Source organism: Pyxicephalus adspersus, chromosome 5 (assembly GCF_032062135.1).
Source record: "Pyxicephalus adspersus chromosome 5, UCB_Pads_2.0, whole genome shotgun sequence".
NCBI classification, from domain to species: domain Eukaryota; kingdom Metazoa; phylum Chordata; class Amphibia; order Anura; family Pyxicephalidae; genus Pyxicephalus; species Pyxicephalus adspersus.
Window position 1 is genome coordinate 142,082,487 of NC_092862.1, and position 12,896 is coordinate 142,095,382.

Below are 12,896 nucleotides of genomic sequence, written 5' to 3' on the forward strand. Positions count from 1 at the left end.
ACCATCATCTTCCACATTAACTGTTCCTATATTATAATATGATCATTATTACTAAATAATCTGGAGGTATTGCTCTATATAATGAAACTTTGTTACAAAAAGCATATTTTTCACACCAAAAAAATGGGTTTTACGAATTGTTTATATGAAACAGTTTCACCACAAAACCGCCAGAAAGTCTGGCATGCGCTATCTTTTGTCTGTGGGTGGATCTGCTTTTAAGATGTCACAATTTTATCATCCCGAGGACAGAAGGAGAGATCCTCTGTGGAATGTCAGGAAAACGGGAGAAGGGAGATTAAAATGTCACATTCATGGTAAGGCTTCCAATCCCTGTCTGCAGATAATTGCCACCATTGTTCTAATTGTTAAAACAAATCACAGAATACGTGAGAGGAGAACAAGGTGCAGGAAAAGATGATGAAATTGGCATTTTGGGCCTCTGTAAATGTCATTCCCATCCCTGGCCAGAGGCTGCATGGGTGGTTATCCTACAAAGTGATCACAGAGCTTTTACTTAACGGGAAACACTTGTCAAATGTAATGAGCGAAGCCGCAAAAAGCTGGTGATTTCTCAATTTCTCGTGTCTCGGTAATTAAATGCAGACAGTCCTACATATTTATCGGTTATAATGAAAACAGTTTAAATCTCTGTCTGTCTTCTGTCTGATACGTGCAATGAGTTGTCAATCATAGGTTAGACTTGATCTATGATAAATAATGTAGAGCCTCGTATGGTTTTTGTAACCCAAAAAAAAATATGAGTTTTGTAACCCAAAAAAAAATTGTTTGTGATCATTATGGGTGAAGCATTTGTACAGTTGTCTCATGATGTCATCTGTTGATCAATGGATCACTAACACCTAGCAGAGAATGACCACTATTGTTTTCTATTGGGGAAGATGCAGCCGGGAGCCTTCTGGTTCAACCTCCCCGCCCCTAAAAACAAAACAGCAAGGCCTATACAGTGCTCATTTGTTCTACTGTCACTGGAAACAACCATTTGGTGGGAAAGTTTTAAGCATGTATACCCAGTATAAGCTGTTTATCTAGAATGAAAGCTTTGTAAGAGATTCAGTGACTCAATGGCTAGCACTCTTGTCTTGCAGCACTAGAAGTTCAAGTTTCAGCCAAGGCGCTATGCATAGGCTGATATGTTCTCCTAAGATTGGATGGGTTTTTTTCCACATTCCAAAACCATACTGATAGACCAAACTAGTTTTAGACTTTTGGCCTGATTTATTAAAGCTCTCCAAAGCTGGAGTGGATACACTTTCATCGGTGTATCAAACATCAAACAATGGATATGGTCCAGGATTGAAAACATTTGCTAACAAATAGCAAATGACTTTTAAGAAATTCATTCCAGGTTTGTTGGATCACCTACCTTCACCAATAAAAGTGTATCCTCTCCAATCTTGGAGTGCTTTTATAAATCAGGCCCTTGGTTGGAGACACTTGACTAGACCATGGTTGAGATTGTAAGTCACATGTAAAGAGCTGAATGATACATCAGTGCTATACATATACATAATAGTGATAGATTAGTAGGAAGGCTGTTCATTTAAGTAACAGAAGAACCGTAAAGACTGTGCAAGTAGAGGTAAGTATCATTTTTTTAATGAAAGTTCCACTTTAAATATTATGGGCATGTTAGGGATATAAAAAAGAATGTGAGAACCCTAGTGGGCTTCGAGTATCCATGGTTCAACGCTTTTCAGCAAGGTTCAGGCCCTCCCTGTTCTTACATCTGTTGTCCCAACAAGAAGAGAGGAGAAACCTTTCTCATGTAATAAAAAAATCAGCAAAGTTAAAAAGTTAAAAAGTTTCTACATAAAGAAGTGTCACTATTGGTGGAAGAGGAGGATCACTGCCCCTTGCTCCCTTTTCTGCAAGCAGAAATCTCCCAAATGGGACACAGACAGCAGTAACAGGTGGGTTTAGACTTTCACTGTTTGCCAGCAACCCGCTGATCACTGCACGTGGATCAAGCTTGGCGAGGGACTGTTGATCTCCTTTCTAAACATTGGGTATAGTGAATGTGGATTAATGATAGTTAGGCATGCTATATATACTTTGGGGCCAGATGAACAGCAACTGTGCAAAGATTTGGGATACTGAAACCATAAAGAGGTTTCCACTTTTTTTTTGGTGTGATGCCATTTATACCCTAATAGTGTCATGTCCCTTTTCTTTTCAATCAACTCTTAAGTACCTGAATCTGACGAAGCAGATGGTGTTTTGCGAAACGCGTCATCATTTGTAGTGGTACTGTTGAGTACATAAGTTTTTATTTTTTATGGTTTAATATGTGATTTTGTATTTTGTGATTCAGGATTTAATATGTCATTTTGTACTGTGCATTGTATGTTATATAAAACATGTTTGGCAGTATATCTTTTTAGATATATACAGAAACAATGAGCTTTGGTCTTTAAAACAATTGGAAATATTTGTGTATCCTAGTCAATGGTTTTTTATAAATAATATTTTAATATTTAATATAATTAATATATTACTGATGTAGACATTTTTGGTGCCATCAATTGAGTTTTCCCAGCAACAAAAAAAGTTACTAAGCTTTCTTATATAAAAAAAACTGTATTTGGTGCTGCATGGATCCGCTCTTTCAATGGGGACATTCAATAACCTTACAAGTCTGTTTGAATAATTTCCTAACATGTCCCAAAACACAGCAAGGGTTGCATTTTTATTAAAGCATTTAAAGGCCATTAGGAGTTTTGTCTAGGGGTTTATCTGGGCTAACATGATGCCATCAGTCTTCTGCAGGCAGAAGGAAACATTTCCTCAGTCTCCCTTCCCCCAGTAATCAAACAGCATCTTTGTTAAAAATCACAAGGTGAGCGGTTGGAACAGGAGCTGATCCATGTCAGACATTTGTGCATAGGTAGCAGGATTTATATGATTTCCAAGCCAAGATTTTGGTCTAGGAAGTAAATGCTGACCCTGGAGAAAGGCTGAACAAAGATGGCGCCACTTTAAGAGAGAGAATCATTGTCAGGGGATGTAGTGTGATCTTCTTCAGAGATTCTAATTACTTAATACTGGAGTATTACACCAATACATTACATAGAATGCACTTCACAAGATAAATACTAATAATATCAGATGTTAGGATCACTTTTTAAACCAATAGTAGTATGAAAAAAGTTGATACTCATTAAACTATTAAGAGTCAGCTTTGCAGCCACACACACCTCCCCAAACAGAACTGCCCCGGGGCTTTCTTGCTTTGCTAAACATTCCGTATACTCGGAACTCTTCTTAGCAAAACATATTTAACGCAGACTCTGATTAATAAAACTGTGTTAATAATCAGCTCACACGCTGCAGGCCATAGCTTTTCTGTTTACGAGCCTATGCTACGAATAATTAAAATAAAAGGGATTAAGTCTGTCTGCATCTGGAAAATGTGGAGTATTTTTAGATGGTATAATAAGTTTATAGCACAATATAACATGCAATGTTTTTTAGTTAAAAAATATGTGAAATTTTAAAGGGCTGAAGAGAGCAGAAGTCAAGCAATGTGATTTAAAGAATACGTGTGAGGGCCTCAAAGAGTCACTATTGGCTTTTTACGAAAACCCTGTCTCCAGGTTTATACTTGCACCAATTTTTGGCCAATGTTAAATGATGATTCTTAAGCTAAGTGATGTAAGAGTTAGAATAGAAAAAGGCCTTTCTCAAACAAATTCATAATTGTCTAAAATGTCATTGTAGAAAGTAGCAATTATAACACCCTTCAATGAAGACCCACCTGAACCCAGTAATATGGAAGGATGTCCAAAGAATATTGACTACTATTGAATATAGTGTAGATTAGGTAATGTTCAGCAGCACTGTGGCTCAGGTTAGCACTATAGCCTTTGCAGCACTAAGTCCCAGGTTAGAATCTTTTCCCAGTGGGGGTTTCCTCCAGGTACTCCGGTTTCCTCCTACACTACAAAAACATACGGTTAGGTAAATTGGCTTCCCCCCAAATCGACCTTAGACTGTGTTAATGACATATGACTAAGGTAGGGACTTTGAGGGACAACCAGTGACATGACTATGGACTGACAATGGCTGCTTAGTATGTTGCTGCCATATAAATACTGAACAATAATAATAATAACGGATTTGGCAAAGCCAACAAATGGTGGGTTCCTGGTAACCTTCACTATTCACATGTTGAGTTAACAACACCATAGCACTACTATAACTATCTATGCAGATTCCTCTATCCCAATCCACCCAAGCTCCAGATTTGGGTTCTCTGAGGATGACCCAAGCCCCAAGTACATCACAATACACTCATGACAGCTCAACGTTACAATAAGTTCAGAAATGCAGCACTGAATTTAGCATCAGTAAAATCAGAAAAATATTCCTACATGCAAAATAAGCCAAAAAGAACAAAGATGTTTAATAAATCTAGTGCCTACAATATAGTTCCAGATTTATTGTATCTTGTGCAGAGACACGTGATTAACATTGGGGATTATGTTACCTTTATCTGGGATTTCAGAGATTCATGAAGAAGGAATCCGATCTGAATTGCGTCTTCTTTATTATGAGTTATAATACAGAGATGTTTAGCCAGGCGCTCTAAAAGACAAAAAAAACAAATCAAAGGTCAGAAAATGACAAGATATTAGTTTTATTATCTAAATGATAAAAAGAAACAGATAGGTCAGCAGATATATTACAGAAAGTCGGATACTTCTGTATGGTCAGGTTGTTTTTGGCTAAATATAATCGGCATAGTCCATAACAGTTTTGTTAGCACAAAATATATCACACCCAAAAAGTAATCACAGCTGAAAAAAAATTATGCAACCTCAAAATGAACCCAACTCTTCCAACTCAACCTTTTACATTTTAGAAAAGTCTAAAATCTATCACATGAATTTAAAGCATAACTAAAGTCCACTTTTACATGATCAGGAAGCTTGGTTGTTATTTTAGAAGGAGGCAGGTGATGTCCCTTCTGCAATAATCCTCCACTACCTGCCTGATCGCTCTTGGTATTTGGCAAAAATCTAAGTCAGCTTTAAATGCCAGGATAGCCAGCAATCCTGGCTTCCACCTGTATGTGCCGCGAATGAATACTCTAACACGGCCTGGCAATCTAAGATACCAGAATATTGTCTACAAGGAAGAGAAGAAAAAAAATATGGCGGCGCCCTGCAAGGGGACAGGTGAGTATCATGTGTTTAGTTCCACTTGGTGCTGCAGATATTCCTTATGGATCAGATCCATGTTGACTCAAGGTGATCAACACCACCACTGCAAACACAGAAAGGATGGGAATCATGCACCAAATTTGCCCCCCTAGGTTGTAAGCTACTGGAGAATCCAGGTCAGATATTTTTTAATTTTTTCTGGTTTAGGCAGAATAAAAACACAGGCCAGCACGGTAGCTCAGTGGTTAGCACGCTGGCCTTTGCATCACTATGTCCCAAGTTCGAATCTCGGCCAGGGCACTATCTGCATGGATCTTCCCATGTTTGTGTGGGTTTCCTTCAGGTGCTTCGGTTTCCTCTGACCTTCCAAAAACATTCAGTTAGGTCAATGGGCTTCCCCCCCAAAACTGACTTTAGACTGTGATAATGACATATGACTACGGTGAGGACATTAGATTGTGACACCCTTTAAGGGACAGCTAGTCACATGACTATGGACTTTGTAATATCCTGTCGCTAAATAATGATAATAATATTGAGGATCCCAGCTTTGTCCCCTGGTGCTATTGGTTTCCTTTTTTAGGTTAGATGTGTTGTGGATTTACAGACAGTGTAAGTATCTGAATTTGTCTTGTCATCAGTGTTTTGAGTTCAGATTTGGAGAAGCAGCACAAGGAAACAATCAGGTGTTCAGTAGTTCAAGGAAAGTGCCATTAGGAGGGGATAGAAGAGTAAATGAGAGATAAGTTCATCTGTCTGCTGCTTCCCCTTTTCACTGTCCAGGCAAACGATGCATGCAAGACCAGCAAGTTTTTTTTTACTGAACTGCAGCATATAAATATCAGATTTCCTGCACTGCTGCACTATACTATTAGAGAATCATTGTGTGGCAAATCCTTGAGCTGGATGAACAGAAATCCAAATCCATTGTAGGGAAATCAGCTCCAATATACATATAGGGTTTGATTTATTAAAGCTCTTCAAGGCTGGAGAAGATACACTTTCATCAGTGATGCTGGGTGATCCCGCAAACCTGGAATGAATTTCTTAAAAGTCATTTGCTATGTGTTAGCAACTTTTTCCAATCCTTGATAAGATCCATTCCAGGTTTGCTGGATCACACAGCTTCACTGATGAAAGTGTATCCTCTCCAGCCTTAGAGAGCTTTAAAAAATCAGGCCCATTGTGTAGCTTTTTTAATGGAATTCCTTGAGTTGCAGCCACATAAATCCCCTTCTGGCTTTTAATAGTAACAATAGGTTTACCTTATAAAGTACATAATAATATGCACAGATAGATAATGTGTTTTTTGTCATCTTCAGCTAACTAAACTTGTGAAAATTTGGATTAATGCTTCACCCGTGCAATCACCCAACTGCATGAAAAACCCACATAAGATTCACCATTAATCCCGGCTTTGATGTTGCATGCGATCGTTTACACACTCAAAGTGGGAGACGAGTGAAGCTGTCAAAAACATCAAGAAGCCTTAAGAAATTTAAGTTGTTGCTTTTAATTATTTAACACGCCGTCACAATCTGTATTAATAAAAAAAAGTAAAAAATGAACTCGAGTTTTCCCAGCTGTGACTCCGGTACACCAATCTGGGATTGAAAAAAAAATAAAATAATAAAGCCAAACTCAGGTCTTGTTTGCTTAAGAGTTTGTACACATTACAAAACCCCACTGACTTTACCCAGCAAGAATGAAAACTCCATCGCAGAAACTTGTCGAGCCCACCCAAGCCTATCCTACATGTCCAGACGTACAAAAGCTGCAGACGTCCCAACAATGTCTTACCAATAGTTTAATTTTTTTTTTTTTTTTGTTAACCAATAGGCACATTCCATAAAACTTCCTAGCTTAATCTAGGCAAACAGTTTTCTAAGACTGTCTACAGGCAAGGTATGGGCCTCTGACTCACGTCCATATTCTCTTATCAGTTCAAAATTCAACCTACAAAAGGAAAAAAAACTCGGTCCTTCCTCTTCTTTCCGCACTTGCGGTTCGAGGCATGTTACGCTCTCTGCACAATGAAACAACCTACGTCCGGTTTATTGTCATCCTGACCCAAATTGTCAAAAATGTCAAATGTGTGAAGTCGTTTAGCTGCATGTCAAACTCTGAGAATGTAAAAAGTTCAAGAGGAACTCGTCTAAAAAAATGTTAATGATTGCGAGGAGGCAGCTCTGTATGGCAGGCAAGGCATGCTGTTACATCTGCAACAATAAAAAAAATACTCACTTGTTTGCAATCTTTTAAGAATCTAGGCTATGCTACACATGCAACATACCTTGGTGTTGGAATAAATGAACTTGCATGAATGTGAATTACGGTTATTCCTCATTTACGCTGGCTCAGTGGTTAGAACTCTGGCCTTTGCAGCACTGAGTCCCAGGTTGAAATCTCGGCCATGACACTATCTGCATGATGTTTGCAGGTTCTCCCCATGTTTGGATGGGTATTCTCCAGGTACTCTGGTTTAATGGGGGCACTGGTTCTTACTTACAGAAGAAGAACCTGCCCAGTTGTCATTGGAGTGTGATTGTTCAAGTTGCCAGCTGTGGGAACAACCATTCTCCTCAGCCCCTTTTAGCTGGACACACCACCCTGCACTTTTCTGTAACCACCCAGCTGTTTCTGGGTGGTTACTGAAAAGATAGGTAACACTACAAGGAGAATGGACAGTTTGTGCAAAATACAAAGACAATGGAAAAACGGGGACATACTAAGGGGATGGACATTAAAAAGTTGGAACAAAGTATAGGGAAGCAATAAAAAGCCGACAACAACTGGGAACATTAAATTTGTCAAGTGTTGCCCTACTCTCTTTTTAACCACCTGACTACAGCTTCTTCCCACCCAACTTAAAAAAAATATCTGTGGAGAAAACTCTTAATTGTGATCCCATTAAGGAATAATTCCCCTACTTCCCATTTAAAAAGTAGGATAAAAAATGAGCAAATCTTCCCAGGCACAGACAAGAAGAAAGAATAAAGATGAAACTGCTATTCTGCCAATTTGGATCCAAAAAATATCATTATTTAGGGTTCAGTGGATATAACTATTGGCTTCAGGGCCCCCTTTATCAGAGCTAGGATAAATTGCAATGAATTGAACTGAAACTTTATATCTGCATGGTTTTTACATTGCATTATAATGCCTTTATTGAACAGGACAACAGAGCTCCAGTGACAGGTGCACTTTAAAGTTCTCGGAATCTGTTTTTTCCTAGTTGTACAGTCCCAGGTAAATCCTCAGCTGAATAGATACGTAGATTTCCTGCAGGGATTACCTGTACACAGACCCAGCATGTTTCATTGTGATTCTCCTGGACAAAAGGCAATTATACAATCTTTAATATGTAAAGCAGGAAGCATGGCTTGTTTGCAGGACAAAAATTAACAAAGCTGCTTATATTTTTACCAGCTCAGAAGGATCGGCCACCCTCCCCCCAATGATGCATTCCTGAAGAACCCCGTAATGTGTTACTTATTATCCTCTGTTTGCTGTTATTCTTTACTGGTTCCTAAACCACTTTCCGGGAGGACTGTGCTTGGGGTGCTTTACATAGGAAGAATATGCACTGCACCACCATCGCGTCCAAAGCCGTCCATTCTAGATGCTTGACTGTTAAAGCAACCCTATAGCTTTAATATTTTCAGAGTCACTGATCTAGTAAGGAATCCAGTTCTGTTTTATGTTCTCAACTATATCAGGCCTCAATATATACAGATTTCTTTATTATTATACAGGATATATATAGCGCCAACATATTACGCAGCGTTGTACAATAAATAGGTGTTGCAAATGACAGACAGATACAGACAGTGACACAGGAGGAGGAGAGGACCCTGCCCTGAAGAACTTACAATCTAAGAGGTAGGGGAAGTATCACACAATAGCAGGGGGATATGGAATGGTGGGAAGTAGTGAGGGTTTAGGAGACAGAAGAAGACGGGTAGGTGAGGTTGAAGCGTTGGGTTTTGAGGTTTCTTTAAAGGAGCAGAAAGTAGGAACAAGCCAAATAGGACGAGGAAGACCATTCCAGAGAGTCGGGACAGCTCTAGAAAAGTCTTGGAGCCGTGACAGGTGATGAGGTTATGAGTAAAGTCATTAGTAGGGCATTGGAGGAGCGAAGAGAGTGGCCAGGGGGGTCAGAAAGGTAAGTGGGACAAGAACTGTGGAGGGATTTGAGGCCAAAGCACAGGACCTTAAATTTGATTCTAAGGTGAAATGGAAGGCAATGAAGAGAACTACAAAGAGAGAAGAGGAGTGGTGGGGAAGGCTGTGTATGGGGTAGGTAGGTGGGAAGGCTGTGTATGGAGTAGGTAGGTGGGAAGGCTGTGTATGGGGTAGGTGGGTGGGAAGGCTGTGTATGGGGTAGGTAGGTGGGAAGGCTGTGTATGGGGTAGGTAGGTGGGAAGGATGTATGAGTCTGGCTGCAGCATTCATAATAGATTGTAAAGGAAAGAGTTGGGTTAGTGGAATATCAGAGAGGAGGATGTTACAGTAGTTCAGACAAGAGATGATAGGAGCGTGTATGTGAATCCGCTGCAACGTTTCAGGTGGCCCAACAGCCAAATGGAGTTCACAGGGCAGGCTAACAATGCAAGGCAATGGCTTGGTGTTCTTAATCTACAGCACGTAGTGTTGTATAAAGCAAGACATAATGCAAAAAGAAAGGGATGAAACTAACAAATGAATATGGATGCAACCACTACATCCAAGGTGCAATAGGCTTCCAAGGTGCAATGTATTACATTTTTTCCATGGTTTGGATAAACTTTAACATACTGTGAGCACGTACTTGTGCTATCTTTGCATACATGCCTTTTCTTTCCTGTCCATTCTCCAACATCTGCCATGGCCTTAGGCCATTCCAGCCCTGTAAATTTGTTGGTTTGTCTGAGCCTTATCTTTTTGTGGAATGCACCAACTGTCTGAGATAAACTGTCCTTGCTATTGCAAATGTCTTCCACCTGAGCCACCATGGACGTCTCTCCCCCTTGAACAACAAATATTAACCCCTTGCCCATAGTGGGAAACATTGCCCAGCATACAAATTGTGCCTGCATTGTCTGCATGTATCTATAGGTACTCCATTCTAGAGAATTCTGCCTCCCTAGAATTCTAAGGGTCATGTCATGGTGTTTGGATCGGGTGGAAATGGTTCCTAGTGGTGTTGTTCTTCATTTTTGCTGACCTCAGATCTTGTCTTGCCTCTTGAAGATCTGTATAGGCCCAGAATTTCAATGGAAATCTAGCACGGGTGTTCACTAAATGACCAAACACTAAAAAGTCCCTCACAGCCCGGAGCCTCCAGCGCATCCTCCATGGAAATGAAGACTTTGCTCGGTGATCGCTTGTAAATCTGTCAGCCGAAACGATCAGAAACAATTGTTTCAAACGACAATAATTCAGTGCCCGTGCACAGATTTAGACATGTCTTGAGCACCTGGAATAATTGGCTGCTATTCAAGGGACTCTTCCCACGTGAAGAAAGGGGAATTGTTCTGTCACTCTTACACCAATACATCAATGTATTCACCTTCAATTACAGAGAACGATAAACACACGCTATCCGCAGGCTGCTCACCTAACAAGAGGACTTCCACACCTGTCCACACTACAACAACATGTGCACTAAACTCTTTGTATAGATAAGGCATGCATACAATCACAATAAAAAATGGCTGTCAATGTAAATAAATTCTGCAATGGCCTATCCATTGTAAACTGAATTTTAAAGCAGATCTAATGTCAATCACTACAATAACATATGAGATTAGTCTACAGTTTTCATTGGGATACAACCAGGTGATCCTGCCATAAAGGTCCTTGTCCAAGAAATTACTGTTATGGTGTGACAACTGTTTCAAAGCTGCGTTGTCACCCTGGTGAGGATTACAAGCAGTCCTGCCAAAGCTCCTTCTGCAGGCATGGTCCCTTGGCAATTATATAATGCCGACGCTAGGGGTAGCACATATAGGCAGTGGGTGGCTCAAAGAGGAGAGCAGAAGAACTTAATTGGAAGAATGGATGAAAACAATTGAAAAAGTAGAAGATGTGTCAACTGTTCTTAATATTCAGTGCTCAAACAAAATATATGTCAGTTAGTACTTTAAGCCAGGAAGCCTTGAATGGAATTCCGGTGTCTTTCCATATGTGGTGCTTCCAAATCTTCAATGGAGCAGGATATGCAATGTGACATAACAAGCACTCAGGGCAATTGGCAACTGAAGTTGATGAATGTGTCAAACAACCACAAGGATATTCTTCCTCTCTATGTCCTTTGCCAGGGGCATTCTATGCAATCAAGAACAAAAATATTCAGAACAGAGCTGGCCGTAGATATGTGACCTCACCATATGTCCAGGAATCCTATTATCTCCTGAGCCAGCTTCTGCCCCAAACAAATGCCCTCCAGTCCCATGAAAGCTCTTAGTTAGGGGAATAAAACAGAGAGAAGAAGAAGCTATTCGGAGACAGTCCTGCAAATAACAGGGGTCAAGCAAGATTTTCTAAACTATCCAATCCTTTTGTTCCCTGGGGATGCTCACCATGCCCTGATCCAGATTTACTATGATTATGACAGATCAGTACACAGTTATTTAATGTGTAAATGTGTGTTTATATACAAACACAAGATAAAAAAATTAACTAATATAAAAAAACCCACAGCTGTAATCACATGAAAGAGTTGCAAGTCTCCAGCTTCAGTCCACTGGGAGTCAATAATGCAAGGTAGTGTATCCTAGAACCCAAGTTTACTTTGTGTATCTTTTTATCCTACATTATGGTTTTATCTTTTTAATATACTCTTATGTTTTTCTATGATTTACTCAACCCAGGTATGAAAAAACAGGGAAGAGAATGCTGGGGGTTTTCAAGGCAAACACAAATGTAATAAATCAAAATAAGATAAACTGTTCAATGTTTATGTAACATAAATGAATAGAACAGCTTGGTCACTCCCATTTCAAACTCCATGGGAGATGAGACCTTGTATCTATACAGAGTATCCCTAATCTTTGAATTGTAAAAAATACATAGGTATAACATCTTGTATCCCGACACGTTTCGCCTACAGGATTCCTCAGGGGACTTATGGGGAGTGTTAGGTTTTGTAGTTGGCTGGAGATACTTCCTAAAAGGGACACCTCATAGCAAAATATAGGCTCATTTAGTTCCAAAGTTTTGTAGTGTAAAGTAATGTCGAAAGTGTCATAGATTCTGAGGCGCTGTGCCAGAGAGAGTGTTACAGCCAGAGCTCTATGGCACTTCTAACACTGCTTTACACCAGAAAACTTTGTGGAACATATAATAGTAAATGTTTTCTAGAAGACCATGCAGTGGGTGTGGCTGGGACTACCGAGCTTGCATAATAACATTTTCCAGCAAAGGTGTTCCCAGGACCGCAGGTTACCATTCACTAGGTGATCTCAAGCATTGGGGTTCCCAGGTATTCTCCAGCTCTCACCCCACATTCCAATCAGCCAATCATTTTAGACTGTAGTGCACTGTTAAACATCTTTCCGCATAATAAGGATGCAGGTAATCTACTGACCAAACAAGACTAAAATAACTTTCCTACCTATATCATATCTTTGCTGTAGGTAAAAAAAAAAAAATGATGATGCCAATCTTTCAGCTCATAGCAAGTCAAGTAACCATGACAAGCCGCTGACAAATGAACTGTCAATCTCC

The 12,896-nt window shown here is 39.8% G+C and overlaps 1 protein-coding gene across 2 annotated transcripts in view; it reads right to left on the bottom strand.

The window, feature by feature from the left end:
* CRPPA (CDP-L-ribitol pyrophosphorylase A) overlaps positions 1-12,896 on the bottom strand; it is a 109,407-nt gene that overhangs the window by 57,091 nt on the left and 39,420 nt on the right. For both annotated transcript variants that reach the window (XM_072412957.1, XM_072412959.1), the window contains exon 6: positions 4,511-4,608. In XM_072412957.1, coding sequence (XP_072269058.1) covers positions 4,511-4,608 — 98 coding nt within the window. The remainder of the gene's footprint in view (positions 1-4,510; positions 4,609-12,896) is intronic.